The sequence below is a fragment of the Ipomoea nil genome, unplaced genomic scaffold, assembly GCF_001879475.1.
Source record: "Ipomoea nil cultivar Tokyo-kokei standard unplaced genomic scaffold, Asagao_1.1 scaffold0482, whole genome shotgun sequence".
NCBI lineage: Eukaryota > Viridiplantae > Streptophyta > Magnoliopsida > Solanales > Convolvulaceae > Ipomoea > Ipomoea nil.
This window is the reverse complement of record NW_017616910.1, coordinates 1211756-1228781: the sequence shown is the minus strand read 5'-3', so window position 1 is coordinate 1228781 and position 17026 is coordinate 1211756. Positions and strand designations below refer to the sequence as shown.

At 35.5% G+C, this 17026-nt stretch overlaps 2 protein-coding genes across 3 annotated transcripts; both read right to left on the bottom strand.

The window, feature by feature from the left end:
• Positions 1-1804: 1804 nt before the first annotated feature.
• On the bottom strand, positions 1805-4873 carry LOC109173456 (putative pentatricopeptide repeat-containing protein At3g25060, mitochondrial). The gene is made up of 2 exons (XM_019322688.1): positions 2468-4873; positions 1805-2206 (listed from the first exon to the last, which is right to left on the bottom strand). The coding sequence occupies exon 1, from the start codon at positions 4787-4789 to the stop codon at positions 2753-2755; it is 2037 nt and encodes a 678-aa protein (XP_019178233.1). The 5' UTR covers positions 4790-4873; the 3' UTR covers positions 1805-2206; positions 2468-2752.
• On the bottom strand, positions 4034-7137 carry LOC109173457. Of its 2 annotated transcripts, XR_002052914.1 has the most exons (5): positions 6769-7137; positions 6421-6528; positions 5485-5601; positions 5156-5370; positions 4034-4044 (listed from the first exon to the last, which is right to left on the bottom strand). XR_002052914.1 is itself a non-coding variant. In XM_019322689.1 (4 exons), exons 1-4 carry the CDS (start codon positions 7067-7069, stop codon positions 5234-5236), a joined length of 663 nt encoding a protein of 220 aa, XP_019178234.1. In that variant the 5' UTR covers positions 7070-7137; the 3' UTR covers positions 5099-5233. The 2 variants fall into 2 exon arrangements, 1 of the variants encoding a protein (XP_019178234.1); XM_019322689.1 differs by lacking the exon at positions 4034-4044 and having other exon boundaries at positions 5099-5370.
• Between the last annotated feature and the right edge of the window lie 9889 nt (positions 7138-17026).

Below are 17026 nucleotides of genomic sequence, written 5' to 3'. Positions count from 1 at the left end.
TGCTAGCAAATTAAAGCATGTTTCCGATTGTTTGACCCCGACCATATCAGGTTGGGGCCGCCTACCCCACCTGTGGTCCCCAAAGCTGTATGAGCTTAGTTCCTTCAGCCAAATTCAGTAACGGTGAGCCCTAACTATTTAAAAATCTTAATCCACATGGCTAGTGCGGCACGACTCTCGAGCCCGACCGTTGCATACGTGACACGTGCTATGCATGCCGGGGGCCCGATATGTGTCTCATTTATTTTCCATATAAATACCGCATTTATGGCCAAGAGGGGGACTTTTAGACATTTCTTACATACCACTATATAGCTCAGGATCCTCTGACCTCACGTCATTCATGAGCCCAGGCAGGAAAAACTTTTAAAATTCCGAAGCACAAGGCGGATCACGGGGCAAACGATGGGCACCCGACACATGCTCAGCGGCCCACGCAAACAATGACCCGCGTTCCACATTGTGCACTTGCATCACACTCGATCCTAACCCGAAAGGAGGGGCTTCAAGGGTTCCCAGTCAGATATTCTCAGCCTGAACCCTTCCTCCTAGACCATCATGCCATAGGTTGGGGGCTACTTGATGATAATTATTCCCGATCGCACCGTATGGTATACTTGATCGGTACCGAGGTCACCCACCGAGTAAGACGATGTCCGATCATGACCGACCCCTTTGGACGCGGACTCGACCTAGATCGTGGACCGAACATGGTATCTTTCGCCAGCAAAACTTGTTTCCCATTGTCTCACCCCGACCATATCAGGTCGGGGCCGCCTACCCAACCTGTGGTTCCCAAAGCCGTAAGACCTTAGTTCCTTCAGCCAAATTCAGCAGCAGTGGTCCAAATGATTCAGAAATCTTAATAAACGTGGTCGGTGCGGCGCGCCTCTTAAGCTCGGCCGCTGCATGCGTGACGCGTGCTATGCTTGCCGGAGACCCAACACGTGTTTCCTTCTTTTTCCCTATAAATACCCCATTTTACCATATTTTTAATATATACACACCTTATAAGTTATACCGTATTTTATTGTTTTACAATGAATCGACAAATTTTGTATTTTAAATTTGACAAATGTCGAATTCATTTCGAATCTTTAGGCCCCATGAATAATTGTATACTAAACGTCCCTAACCATATTTCCAATACAACAAAGACAAAGCTCCCCTACTATTAAAGCCTGTTTTTTCTATATTCGTGCATGTGTAGTTGACCTCAGCCCCACCCCATAAAATAATAATAATAATAATAATAATAATAATAACAATAATAATAACAATAATAATTAATAAATAAAATGTAATTCTCAAAATGAGTGATTGAGTGAATAAAATATGACTCGACTATTTTATTTTTTTTGTATAATTTATAAATTATTAGTTTATTACACATAAGTAATGTTAGATGAACTCTGATGATATAATTAATGTACATTTAACAAATAAATTAGGAAAGAAAAATGTAATTTTCAAACCATGTGCGGGCTTTGTAGCATAGGATGAGAATAAATTTAAAACGTTGTAAGAACATGGTTCATAGTTTATAGAGCTCTCTGACTTTGCTGGATCAAGCACCAATATAATGATCCATTTATTTATTAGATATTAAATTATTTAAAATGATTGCAACCATATATATTTTTTATTTAAAAAAAATTATTTAAGCAAAGTCAATCCAATAATGAAAATGTCTATAAGATCTTTGTACCGTATTATGGAGTACTTTGTCATAAAGGATAATCTCAAAGTCTTAAAGAGGAGTGGGAGGAGCATCATACACCTTGATCATGTCGGATGGAGAAGCTCACCAAAAAATTTGTGGCTTTGTTCTTTGATTTATAGAAAAATTCACCGTGGCTATAGTGTGCATTTTGAGTAAAGCTTGCTTTGTGACCTTAGCCGGTAAAAGACTATAAAGATTAAGGAAGTAAACCAACCTAGGTTGTCCATATATAATTGGCCGACTCAAATTGAGAAGACCAATAAACAGCTCATACAGAGAGTTGATCTTGAAATATTATGGCGTTGTTCTAATCCTCTATAGATGTAAATCACTTGAGTTTTCGACTTATGTCCCATCTCTCGGTTGCATGCTTCAATCATATTAAACATTAAACCGTGAGAACCTCTTGATCTTCAACCACTTAACAATTGTTCCTGAATCACTTTTAGTCACAACCACATGGAATCCTCTGTCCCAAGCCACCTATAGCCAATAAATGGCCCATAGTTGGCCACTTGGCCGACTCAAACTAAGAAGACCACTAAACATCTCACAGGGTGTTAAACTTGAAACGTGGTGTTGCTCTAATTCTCTATAGATGTAAATCACTTGAGTTTTCCACTTATGTCCCATCTCTGGATTGCATGATTCAATCATATTAAACATAAATCGTGAGAACCTCTTAATCTTCAACCACTTAACAATCGATCCTGAATCACTTTCAGTCACAATTACAAAGCCAACTATAGCAACATTAAAAGGCCTAAAACTTTAGCCCCAATCATCTTTAAAAAAAAAAAAAAAAACATACTATTGACTCTATTACAAGGTAGTATCTGTTCTTTACTCTATCTAATTACTGCATCCCAAAGAGTTAATACCCCACCACCAGGGTTCGATCCTGTAACCTTCCCTCACAAAGGTGCCATCTGAGCCCGCAGAAGGTGTTTGCCCAATCCTCCTTTTCTAATATTGAAGGCAACTTTTAATAAAATTTTAAAACTATTTGTAAGCAACATATTTACCACTTCACCAGTAGTCACCACAAGAGCACACACCATCTTTGAAGTGATGAAACCTCTTCACATCTCTCACAATGATCTCTCTTCTCACAATGATGGAGATAAACTTGGTTGCTTCATGGCAGTCCCCACAGACCCTGAGGTTCTTCGTGACCATTAATCGGGCTCCCGGGGCTGTGTTCAAGAGCGCATAGGCGATGGCAAGTCTCTCGCTGTGACTGCACAGCATTGCCACTTTCACATCCTCCTCGACATTGTGCAACACAGATTCCGTCTTTGGACAATACCCCACGGCTGCCATCTCCCGCTCCAGCTTCTGTAACATCCCGGCTATCTGATCGTGCTGAGGGTGGCTCTTGTCTTCCATGAGAAACGCGTGGAGCCTGCCATTTACTTCCACGAGACTGTAACCGGGGACTTTCTTCATCCCGGTCCCTCTCATACACTTTCTCACCGTGGCTACTTCTTCCCACTTCTTCGCTGCAGCGAAGAAGTTGGAGACTAGAACATAAACCCCGAGACTGTCTGGTTTTAGCTCGAGTACTTTCCTCGCTGCCAGCTCCCCGATCAGAATTTTTTTGTGGTTGTGGCAGCCCGACAGTAGGGCAACCCAGACAGCAATCCCGGGTTCGTTTTGCATAGAACTGATCAGTTTTTTGGCTTCCTCGACCTGTCCAGCACGAGCCAACAAATCAACCAGACAAGCATAATGTTTCTCGGTAGGTTGAATCTTGTATCGATTGATCATGATATCAAACCAATACTTCCCTTCGTCCACTAAGCCTGAATGGCTCAAAGCAGAAAAGAGAGCAGCAAAAGTCGCATGGTCGGGCTCCATTGTGTCCTTCATCTGACAGAAAAGGGATAGAGCCTCTCCTCCAAGCCCATGAATCCCATAGCTTGCTATAATTGCATTCCAGCATATCAAGTCTTTGAGAATCAAGTGATCGTAAACAGTTCGTGCACAAGCAATAAGTCCACATTTTGCATACATGTCGATCAATGCAGTGCCCAAAACCCGATTCATCTCAGACCTTCTTAGAACGTAACTGTGAACTGATTTACCCAATTTCGAAAACCCAACGTGAGAGCACGCTAGAAGCGCGCTAACTAGTGAAGCCATGTCGGGTGCAAATCCCGCATTTTGCATCTCCACTAACAGCTCGAGTGCATCCTCGGCTAGTCCATTTTGAGCATACCCGGAGATCAAAGCACTCCACGAAACAGAGTTCCTGCAATGCAGTCTCCTAAACACTCGGGAAGCCAGCTCTAGCGCTCCGTTCTTGGCATACATATCGACTAGGCTAGTCTGCACAAGTACATTCATGGGAAGATGTTTTCGGATCATATAACCATGAATTGAACAACCCAACTTTATATCGCCAATATTAGCACTGGCGTGAATCAAGCCCAACATCACAACCTCGTCGCCTTCCAAACCATCTTTCTGCATCCTCTGATACATCCCCACTGCCTCTCTCACTTTACCACTCTGTGCAAAGCCTGTGATCATGGTAGTCCAGCAAACAACATCCTTCCGCTCCATTTTCTCAAAGACACTCATCGCGCTGTCTATCTTCCCACATTTTGAGTAAAAATTCAAACTTGAGGACCCAACAAACACATCGTTCTCGTATCCACACTCACGGGCCTTCTGCAAGATTTGTTCACCCAATTCCAAGTCTGACAGTATCATACAGGCCTTGAGTGCTGCTGTGAAAGTTGAGCTATCTGGTTTTACACCAGCAAAGATCATTTCTTTATACAGATTTATAGCCTCAGAAGGGTGCCCCTTCCTTGAATAGGCAATGATCATCGCATTCCAAACATCAATGCCTCTCTTGGGCAATTCATCGAACACTTTCCGAGCGAACTCAATGTCACCAACTTTTGCATAGGATGCAATTAGTTGAGAATTTAGAATTCCATGGGTTGAAAGCCCAGATGATATCAGAAGTGTATGGATTTTGGAAATGGATATTCTATCTTTACATGTCAATAAGAGAGATTTGAGTTCTCTGAGTGGACATTTCTGTAAATGCATTGAAGCCTTAGAAATGGTCGTGGAGCTTCTTCTTGTTATTACAGTGTGAAAAAAGCATGTTTTGTGGTTTTGTTGGATCCTTCATTCAATTGGCCCAATCCAACAAAAAAGAAAAACAATAGAGTTTATACTTTATAGTCCAACTAAGTCAATTGGCTCTAGCTTCTTCTTTCTTGGTATTAAATCTCAAAGTTAAATTGATCAATTTATCTCCTCATGAACCTGAGAGCATATTTATAGAATTCAGAATATCTAAAAATTAATAAGTGTGAATGAAGGTCATACCTTTCATTTATATTCGTTTTTTCATTACATTTTTTTTTATACATTATGCTATAAGAGTTGTACTATACAATAGTTTCTAACAATATAAACTAATTTACAAATCACAGTTGGAGGGTGGAAGATGTTCAATGGCTGTGTACTAATGCATTCTTGAGATCCTCAGTTTCTTAATCTCTTCAAAGGGGATGCAACAACCATTTCTTCTTCTCTCATCCGTTTCGCCTCATTGCTCGTGAAGCTACATGGAAGTTGTGTGTCTCGTGTAGTGGTGAAAACACGATCTCTCTGCGTGAGATCTGAGAATGCACCATAGGATTTTAATAAGATGATCAAGCATAGAGAACAGGAAACTTGCAGTTCAGATTCAAGAACTGAGATAAGAAAGGCGGAAGAGAAGATTGGACGCTAACCTAAATTGGATTCATTCATTCTTGTTTTCTTTACAGGACTGCTTCCTTCCAAACCGAACTTCCGTTTCAAACATAAGCCATTCAAAGGAGAAATCTGATTTATACAACCAAATGTTCCTGGATAAGAAAAGCACTATTAGATGGAAAGCATGACACATTTTTATCCCGAGTGATGAGCATATAATATAAACGTGTAGTCTCAGTATCATCTTAAACTTTCGGTAGAGACTATAATATAAATGTGTAGTCTCAATATCAGCTCAAACTTTTGATAGAGACGGAATACATCACTTAATGTTAGAGCCAATTCTGAGACCTAGAGGATGGCAATCACAGAACAAACACTGCAAAAATAAATTGTATAGTTTTCTTCCATCTAAACTTTTCATTTGTTTTTATCCATCAACCTTAGGTCGAGATATTAACCACTAGTCTCTCAATGTCACCATACAGTTCAATGCTCTCCACACGATAACAATGCTCTCCACATGATAACAAACTATAGAATATATTGGTTATGTTTGGTAACATAGTTAGCTTATCAGTCAATTTTGACTTATTTGACCACTATTAGTTATTTGACTAGGTTAAACAATCAATATGAGTGTTTAATTAATTAGCTTTTTGTAACAGCTTATTGCTCCAAAATGCTAAAATTCAAAAAACTGTTTTTTTCGATTAGCTTTTTGAGAAAGTTATTTTGCATGTAATCAACTATAAGCTAATTTACCAAACACTTTTCTACAATCAGCCAATGCTATCAACTAGTCAAACTCACTAACTCAATCAGCTAACATCTATTTACCAAACACCCACATTGTATTTGTCTCAACTAAACGGTTGTTCCGTTTCAACTATAAAGTCTATATAGTTGGACTACACATTTATTATATACACACACATGTTCCATTGAAAAGAACCTAGATTGAAAATTACCTGGTGTGCCATCCTTAATCCTTTTGGTACTTTCTGGATGTGCGATTTTATTGTCACTGAAGCCCTTAAGACTTTGAATTTCATTATCAACCGGACTACAAGCTCCTCCCGTTGTTGAGAAAGTTTAGAAATAAACAGTTTACAGTGAGATTTAGTTAAAGTGTTAAACTAGTTTAATAGATTGATTCAATTCTTTTTGTGTTTTATCATCCGATTTTATTCATGAACTTTTCATGATTTTAAGCGGTTGAAGGTAAATTCAGCTTATGATTAATCGGATATTCAGTTACGCAATTGACCTAGGAAAGGAAAAGGAAAGTAGTGAAGGAAGGATCAAGGATGTATTACTTTTGGAGCGGAGCTTAGAGAGCTTGCCGTCGACAATGAGGGCGTCGGAGTCGGAGGCGCCGGTGGAGAAGCCGCGAGCTGAGAAAAATGAGAGAAGAGACTTCCAGGTTACAGAGGAAGATATAAGATCGATTCCTCTGCTTATGAAGTGGCCGTTTAGCTTCAACGTCGCCGGCTCTATTCCGAAGGTCCGAGCTATGGACCCCAGGTCGAGTCTCTGGTCTTCCCAAGCCACCAGCGGCACTAGCTTCGACAGTGATGGGCAGAACAGCTTTATCGTTCTCTTCTTCTCTTCCGCCATCGCTCCGAACACACACTACACTTCCCACTCCCTCTCTCTCTCTCTCTCTCTTTTGCTGCCGCGTCTGCTTCTCGTTCCAACGGTTTCTGGAAGTGTCCAGTTTCAGAAGGTTAAATATACTGTCTTTTCTCTTTTCTTTTTCAAGGGTTAATGACATTTATTCATTTTTGAAAATCCTACTATCCTATCCTTTTTTTTTTTTTTGAAAACATCCTATCCTTCTATAGTTCTATACTAGTATTTGCCCCGTGCGCTGCACGGTATGTAAATTAAAAAGTATTAATTGTGTGGTTGTTATATTATAAATTGTGTGAAATAATGCGATTATAATTTATAACATATAAATGAAATATGTGTGGGAATTCAACAAAAATAATATATAAATGGTATATTACAAATAGTTGCAATTAATGTTATGGTATTAAAAAAAGAAAACTTATCAAAATTACAAATTATTGAAAACATCATGATATACAACATTAGTAATGTATCTAATTACATGATTTCAATAAATATTAGAACGAACTTAATTTTGTATACAATATAACTTATAAAATATAATGTTATAAGGATTTTAAGTACATAATTAAACAATTGAATGTTTATTATATAATTTATTAATTTATTATTTGGAACTACATTCGATGATCCTTATGTAAATAAATACTATGTATACATATAATTTAACTATATATATAATTTTTTTTTTTTTACCATATTTCGAAGTTGGGTAACTATATATATACATAAAATATACGGAGTATAATATTATATATTATATATTACATATAATACATACATATATTGTGGTTAGAAGGAGTTGGACTGCGATTCTAGAAACCACGCCACCTCTGCTCTCATTCTTCTGCATTTTTACTTGCAAGCAAGTTGACTTCTCAAACACATTTATGGGTTGGAGAAGTGCTATTCGAAGCTCTGTCTCGCAAGAAATTGTTATTCCATTTCTTCAATTTTGAACACCGATCGTTGTTCATATAGGTTTAAGGAGAAATTTCTGGGCGATTCAAGGTGTTTCAAAATAGTTTCGATTATGGGATTCATCTTTCAACTCCATTTCTACGAAATCCTAAAGTTTGTTGAAATTCATTTCTATATTATATGTCCTGTATTTCTTATAGGCAAGAATGAACCCATGCATGTCGAATCTGAGTACAGATCTGGGTTTTTGAACTGCAAAGGTACCCGTGCGATACACGGTCAATAAATTATATATTAATTTTATATGTTGTTATTGTACTAAAGTAAATAATTGTGCAATATGTTATGTAATAAAATACACATATTACATGTTAAACACTATTCAAGTATATTGCAATTTACACATAAAGAAATGACTAAATTGTAAATTGGTATTTTATTTACAAATTATTGAAAACTTCATGGTACACAACATTAGTTGTTGAAGTACAACTCTTGTTAAGCTCATTACAAATTATAATCTTTAGACCTTTAAGATTGTTAACTCTAGATGCAACAACATACAATTGGTCATGTACAAGCACTGATTTCTTCAAGAGCAACCCAATATGAGATAGTGTCTGACCTTGACTTTTATTTATTGTTATTGCATATGACAATATTAATGGGAATTGTCTCCTTTGAAATTTGAAAGGCAATTTTGTATCCGATGGAGTCATGACATTCTTGGTATCAACACTGAACTCCCGACATTGTCACCCGTCATTATTTTAGCCTCAATAACATGCTCGGACAATCTTGTAATGACTAATCTCGTACCATTACATAAACCCAATGAGTGATCTATATTGCGTAACAAAATATATTGCAAATTTGGTGGCAAAAAATTAGAACTCGATTTGCTATAAAATTAATTGAGATTATAACTTTCTATATATGTTATTAGCAATAAGAACTTACCAATCGTATAATTTGTTATTTGAAAAATATTTGATCTGCCAATAATACCTTGTGATTAGATTTTCTTATACTTGCGTGATATGATGTGTAATTAAATTGATATAATATCACATTCATATCAACTTAGATAATTTAAACAATTAAAACAATGAGCATATAAAATAGATATTCGTTTATAAAAATTTGACAAAATACAATAAAATAACAAACTCATATTCAATACTAATGTTCGTAAGTAGTAAAAATATATTATATCCTAAATATTATAAATTAAAACTATTATCCATAAATAGGAATTAATAATCTCTAATCTCTAATAATAATAATAGTAGTAAATAATATGAATAATAATGATAATAACCCTAATAATCGGATTTCTATTACTATGGTTGCCTAATCAACGTTGTTGACTTCGTTGTCCTCTACCTCTGTCTCTATTGCTCTCGGTTTCCAGCAGCTTCCACCAGTGGATTCTAGCGAATCCACCAGTTATTCTTCTACATCTCCATCTATGCTCTATCACTCGCTCTACCTACACCTCTGCACTGTGAAGAGAGCCTAGATCTTTTATATAGAAAGCTTAGAAATCCGAGAGGCCATCTGGGAATCTGAGTGTAATTTATACCTCTTACAGCCCATTTTTTTGGTTCTTTCATTTCGAAAAAAGGCTTTCTATGGTTCTTTCTTTCATCTTTTTATGGGAGTTTTGAACACACCTAGAAACACCTTCACGATGAAGATGATGAAGTTTTGATCACAAAATTTCGACATGCAATACTGTACGATTCCAACTTCAATCTTAGTGTAGGGTTACAGTGAGATCAAATCGCCGAGGTCCGATTCTTGACTGAGATCTACCAGCGGTTGGCGATAAGCATGGTAGAAGGTGGAATCGTAGATTTGATCTCAAATCAGTTCACTTTTCCCCCCAAATTTTGAGCTAAGTATTCAAACTACTTATTTTATTATTGTTTTATACAGATTTGTATCCATGTCTCCTATTATTTTTGTATTTAATTACAAATCGCAGGGTTTAGGGTTAGTGTTGATATCATTTTTGTTGTTGTTATTGCAGTCTAAGAAATCTGGAGGCCACTGTTCCGAATAAACTCAATTTTGGCATAGTCCAGACTAAATTTTGGCCCAAGATAAGTTGTTTCTAACCCTAAACTTTCTATGTAATCAATGTATTTAAGCATTTTGACATGAGAAATACCTTTGTTTTGATGATAATGCTTCCTCTTTGCTCCAATGGTGCATGAAGATGTAATCTTCCTCACTGTCTGTAACCCAAATGCTTGCCCTTCTGTGGTTTTGATAGAAAGACTTCTTTGTCTTCAGAAAAATAGGTGTAAATTCAATCCTGTTGTTAAGGTTGTGCTATTTATTGAGAAATTCCTTTGGCTTGTCTTGTAGAACACATCTGATGCACTTAATTATTCATGTTTCCAATTACCTCGAGAAGTTGAAAGGTTTACTTGCGTTCTTTGAACCTAATCATAAAATAGGTTACACCTAGAACAAATTCTGATATACCTTTTTGTGGTTAATATGTCCTCAAATATTTTGGTAGACTAAATTTTGGTATACCCTAAACCACTACTACACCTCATTTGCTAACCATCCTGTTTGTTATTACATGATCAACACTGGTAGTTAAGCTCTGTTAGTGTAAATTGGTTACTTAAATTGAATTTTAATTACTTGAAATTAAGTTTAGCATAGATAACCTCTTTGAGCCGGTGTTTAACTTACTGTAATTTATTTTTGCAAGACAACTTGGATATTTATACTCAAGCTTAATATGAAATTCCTTTGTAAGTATTACCCTTCTTTGGATTAAGCTTGAGAAACTTATAATATTACTTATAACTAAATTATTTTTTATTTTGCAGCAAATAATAGGTGCTTGAAGATTTGTTTTTCATCTCAAATCTACCTATCCTTAAAGCTATGTATTTAATTTCAGTGTGTGACATTACAAATGATTTTTGAATACATTATAATTCAAGAGTTTTGTATTACTTGTATTACAACTGATACTGTGTCCAATCTACCATTGCTAAGAGGAATACATTTACATTTTAAACTTCATTGCAATTCACACAATTATTATTAGACAATAAAATTCATCCCCTACACTATTCTATAGAATATGAACTTTTTTTTTTTTTTTTTATCACATGGCCTACACTATTCTATAGAAAAATAGAAACTACCAATTAGCACTTGCTTATATTTTATTGGCCTATAGATTTAACTGATACTATATATTAAACTGTGATATTAAATACTATATATTATACTATATATTAAACTGTGATATTAAATACTATATATTAAACTGTGATATTAAAACTGTTTTTTTTATTTGTTTTGAAATTCAGATGGATTTAACTGATACTATATATTAAACTGTGATATTAAAACTGTTATTTTTATTTGTTTTGAAATTAAGATATTTGGATAGACATAGGAATACACACTGAAACATATACTATGAGGATGATGCCCAACTATCTAAGCAGAAATATACTATGAGGATGATGCCCAACTGTCTAAGCAGAAGGAAAGCGACATGCTTATTTTAAAAGACAATTAAGGTAACAATTTCATTTCAGGTTTAGAAACTTATTTCTTTTCTTTCTTAAATATATATAGAGAGAGATTTTTGGAGTATTAAGGAGATGGTTGCATTCTTATGATTACTTTATAAACTGATGTGATGTATTTTTTTTTTCTGTCCTAAGGGTATTACATTTTCAAAACTTATATACTTGCATCATGTGTTTTACATGTTATGGAATAGAAAGTATTTTATAATACTTAAACAACTTTTTTACATGTATTTTTACATAACAAAAGTATCATTCGGTTTACATGCACTACACTACTCTCTAGAAAAAAATACAATCTTTTATATCTTTATTCATGATATATGTTGCTTATGCTTGTTGATTCCATATGTTTGTAATGCTACTATTATTTGTGTTGTGTGATTACTTCTTATATGTGTAGGCCAAATCCCTGAAAAATAGAAAAAAGAAATACAAAGTTAGGGAATCTGAGTAGCCCTCTAATTTAATTTGAAGGGGTGTCACCTGCAATTTTTGTAGACTCTTTACTTCAAATTGATTCATCTAAATGTTTGCAATGCTTCTATCATTTCTGCTGTGTGATTACTCATTATATTTGTAGGCCAAATACCTTACAGAATTTATAAAAAAAAAAAAAAAGAGACTAATATTTCAAAATAGGAAATTAGGATTAACAATATAGCAATTCTTTCACAATCTCAGACTTCACAACCACCTCCTTGCTCTTTTTGGAACTTTTGAGTACTTGAGAATTCCCTTTTGACTGCACTGCTTCATATCCATCACCAGTAAGATTTACGTGGTCATCCCAAATTGTACAACTCAATTGAATACCCCTAAATTTTGTAATACAGATTAGGAATTCAAATAAATAAATTTAGTAATATGAATTGTAAACTACAGTGGAATAAACTTAGTATTAAAAGTTTAGTATAAATTTTAGGATAAATTTAGATATATCTGACACGAAAAAAGTATCTAAAAATGTGAACTTGTGATTGTTGCTGGACATAGGTGAACTTCTCTAGCCAGATACTTATCCTATGCATTTAAGAGTTCTGGGCAGTGTTCCATCACCAGGTTTTGAAAATGATTAGACTGCTCTTTCCTTGCTGCAATCCTGAATATTATAGACATTGCAACCAATGCCAAATCCTTTTGTACATATAAAAGTATGCAATGACAAAAAAAAAAAAAAAAATCTTGACACAATAAACGATCAAACTATAGGACTTAAATATATGATAAATCTGGTTTTGTGTTTCACACTATGTGAATACCAATTAAGAAATACACTCCCTAAAGCTTGATTGTGAGATAATACTTCTCTTGGAGTGTGCTCATGACATAGACTGTGAGACAAAGAATAAAAACACAGATTATGGAGTAATTTAGAAAACTTAGAAATAATTTAGTTAACAAATAGATGATTTAAAATATACCTTTCTCTGAATTCAAAGAATTCCAGAGTTTCGTGGTTAGAAAGAAGTTGTGGGGCATCATAGGAACTACAAATCTGGATCTCCCCAGCTTCAAAAGGCCACGCTTTGTTGGTATAAGAATACATACCATAGATTACAGACCATTGGTGATTATTATAGATGGTGATAGGCAGTGTTACAGCTACAGTTTAGGTGTGATTTGTGCGTGCAAGAAGGTGCCATGTATATGTTAGAATATGAGATATAGTATACGATTCAATACCAAAATAGTAGAATAGTATTTATTCATAAAACTCACCTCCTGGTCATGAAACGACCTATTTAGATTTGATTTGCGATGAAGCTTTTTCTGTCAGGTATGTCGTATGCTTGTGTTCATTGGAGAAATCCGAGTGGCAAGAATGAGCATTGTTCTTCAGTATACGCAGGGCTTTAATCTTGGCAGAGTTTGTATTGAATATTGAGACTTGTTAGTGTTTGTATTTAAGAGAATGTGATGTATATATAGGACTTTAGATCTGATTTCTGCCCTTTCGTTTACTAACAAAAGGTTTCAAACGATTAGTTGCAATTAATTATCTTGGAAAAAAGAATCCGGCTAATGGGTTTAATTATGTAAATAAATTTCGTATTGGAAACTGAAGAGTATAATAGGTTTAATAGAATGCTTTAATATCATTGGCTTAGAAATAAAAAAGATTGACTAAAATCTAGGGAACTGATAAGGTAACACGTTTTTTAACACAAAGCCTAATAAATTTTCGGCCATCTATGGAACAGCGTCGTTGGGTTTGGGCGGAAAGTTTTTGCTCCCTTTATTTTGCTTTAATATATATAGAGATAATATTTCTAGAGCAAATTACCAAAATAGTCCCTTGACTATGTTGATTTTACCTTTTTGGTCCTAGTCATTTTGATTTGACTAATTATATCCTTCGACTAATAATTTTTTAACCGTTTTGGTCCTCCGGCAACTTAGACGACAATTTGTTAAGGATATTATTGGAAGTTCACTGTGAAACTCTCTATTGCCCTCTTCTCTTGCTCTTCTTGAACGGAACTGCTTCCCAAGGGTCAAGAAGGTGAATTCAGAGGCACTGTTTCTCATCCCTCGATCCACCAAGCTCTTTCTCGAATTCCTCGCGGATAAGTCGGCGGAAGTCGCAGTAGAGAAGAAAAGGAAGACTGTAAAGATCGAGCACTTACAGGTCGCTGTCAAGAGCCACCGCCCCACCAGCGATTTCCTCCTAGCCTCTCTCTCAATGCCTTCGCAGTCGTCCCATCAACCGTCCAAAGCAAGCCGCAGTCGCTCCAACGATAAGCCAGTTCCTTGTGGGACACGAAAAATCGGTGTCTTCTTTCAGAAATGCACTTAGGATATTATGAGTTAGTTTCCAAACCTTTGTTTAATGAACGTTGGAATATGTAATTTCTAGAAGAAATCAAGACAAGAATTTCAACTAATGCTTTTGTGAGAACTTTATTTGTTTATACTATAATTATAATCTTTATATCCTTGATCCAGATGGATTATCCCAATTTCAACCGCCTATTCAGTTTTTGCTATATATATATATATATATATATATATATATATATATATATATATATATATATATGTGGATATGAGGTAATCAAACCAGGTTTTTATAAAATTTTGCAACTATCTCTTTATGGATATGAGAACATAAAACCACCTTAGGATTAATGGAATTGTGCGGGAGAGTCCGCTCAAATTGCACCAGAGGGCGTACTATTACGTTCTTTGATCAGCAGGGGCAGGAATTACTATTTTTCGTCAACGATGACGGCAATGACGACGATGACAATGGTGATTGGATTCAGTTTGAAGCAGCTCTATTTTATATTGTCCTTAAACACATCTGATGATTGGAGTTGACTTCTATTATCCTTAGAACACATTTGATGATGATGTAATAATCTGACACTTGCTTATATTCGCCGCTTTTGAATTTGACACTCCACGTACACTGGTTTTTGAAATAACCACTTAAAATTCGTTTGGATTATATTTCATCTATAATGTTCTTGGTTTGGTACAAGTTCTGAAATTCATAAACTCAATAAATTAACTTAATAAGGTACTGACATACTCAATTTATGAATTAAACTTCTAACTTTAAATTTATTTACTTATATTTCACATGTTATGAACCTAGAACAAAATTAAAATTATTTGATATAATACACTTTTTATTAACACAGTATGTACTTATAGATTGAGGTTTATGTATTTACAGTTAACAAATTATGTACATACTGCAAATATAAGTGTTGACCAACATGGAAGGTAAAAAAAAAATGTCATACCAATTTAAACAAACTAACATCATTTTTGAATAGGGTCCAAAATGTAAAACAAACCTCGATGGCAAAGAGTCATAATGTATGGGCTCAGACACATTACTTTTTACCATTTGGATTTCAAATGTGGGCTTAAAATCTGTATACAAATATTAGATCACTCCATAGTCCATACCTTGCAAAGTTTCAGTGTAACGGTATTCTTTAGACAAATTTGACCATGGAGGTTTCAAAGCAGCTACCAGTACCTCAATTAGCTGCAACTAAGATCCGTATCAAGTTGAAGCAATTACATGTAGGGAGGTTCTATCCAGGGATGTCAACGGGGCGGGGTGGGGGCGGGGGACATACCCCCATCCCAGCCCCCGACTTTTTTCCCAATCCCCGTTCCCGTCCCCGTCCCTACCGAGGAGGGAAAACTCCCCCATCCCCATCCCCACGGGGATTATTCGGGGAAGAGGAATCTCCACCCCTTTAATGAGTTATAAAAAAAAAAAATTAAACATTCAAAAACATTTAAATAAATAACGTATATATATTCATTCCCAATTTAAAATAGTATTCAATATTTTACAATTAAACATGTTATTTAAATATGCATTTCATAAGCATGACAAACAATGACAATAATGCTTCTAAAATTATATATATATTATATACAAAGTAATACATATGTGTGTATACTCCCCATACATACATACATACATCGGGGATGGGGCGGGGCGGGGAGAGTACTCCCCATTCACGTCCCCGTCCCCCGCGGGGAATTCAAAATTGCCCCCATCTCCATTCCCGATCCCCTATTTCTGTCTTCATCCCCGTCCTCGTAGGGGCGGGAAATCGGGTTCCCGTCGGGTGAGGGTACAATTGACATCCCTGGTTCTATCCTGGCTCAAAACTTTGAATATTGATAAGAATTACCTCAAATCGGATTGCCACAACGTCTTACATGCGATAAACAAAAAGTAAGCAGAACCTCTCCTATTGCGTGTTAGATTGAAGCCCTGACGGTGTGACATGTATTTGCTTTATGATTTGAGTGTATAGAGGACCCTTCCTTCACAGTTCGCATCTGCCAGTGTACGCCCGCCCTCCTTCAACCAGTACACCTCTTTCCTCCCTCATGTCATCCTCATCCGATGTATGCACCGCCCAACCAACCTCATCATCCGCTGGGCCTATACCCTAGAGTCGATCAACACCCGATTAACTATTTTCCCAACCGTAATCCCCATCTTTCCATCACAATTCGTCTTCTCATTTTTCTAGAGGCCTGAATTTATTGACTCTTATTAAATTTGTAGAGTAGATATATATGCTATTTTACGTAATTTTTCAACAATTATTTCGTGTAAACTTATAATTAATAATAATCATGTTATTAATGCAATTGCAAAGTTGAATGATACAAAATCTACATTCATAAAATCCAACTGTTATATCATGCACCCATGGTTTAGATTAAGTACATGTAGTTAACATATTATGTATATCTAATTATAATTGAAAGTATATAACATGTTGACTCTATGTACATAATCTAGGACACAGTTTAAATTATATACATACAAATGATATATTATATACATTTAGTTAATATATTATATATTATCAATTAATAAATTAATAATTTGTGGAATCTATACACAAATTTGTCTTATTATGACTAGCTCAAACAAAAAAAAAAAAATCAA

Bases quoted from the DNA above. Each gene is read 5' to 3' on its own strand.
- LOC109173456 (XM_019322688.1), bottom strand. From the start codon at position 4,789: ATGCATTTACAGAAATGTCCACTCAGAGAACTCAAATCTCTCTTATTG.
- LOC109173457 (XM_019322689.1), bottom strand. From the start codon at position 7,069: ATGGCGGAAGAGAAGAAGAGAACGATAAAGCTGTTCTGCCCATCACTG. The intron at 6,529-6,768 runs GTAATACATCCT...TCTCAACAACGG, and splicing joins CTCTAAGCTCCGCTCCAAAA to GAGGAGCTTGTAGTCCGGTT. The intron at 5,602-6,420 runs GTAATTTTCAAT...TTTCTTATCCAG, and splicing joins GATTAAGGATGGCACACCAG to GAACATTTGGTTGTATAAAT.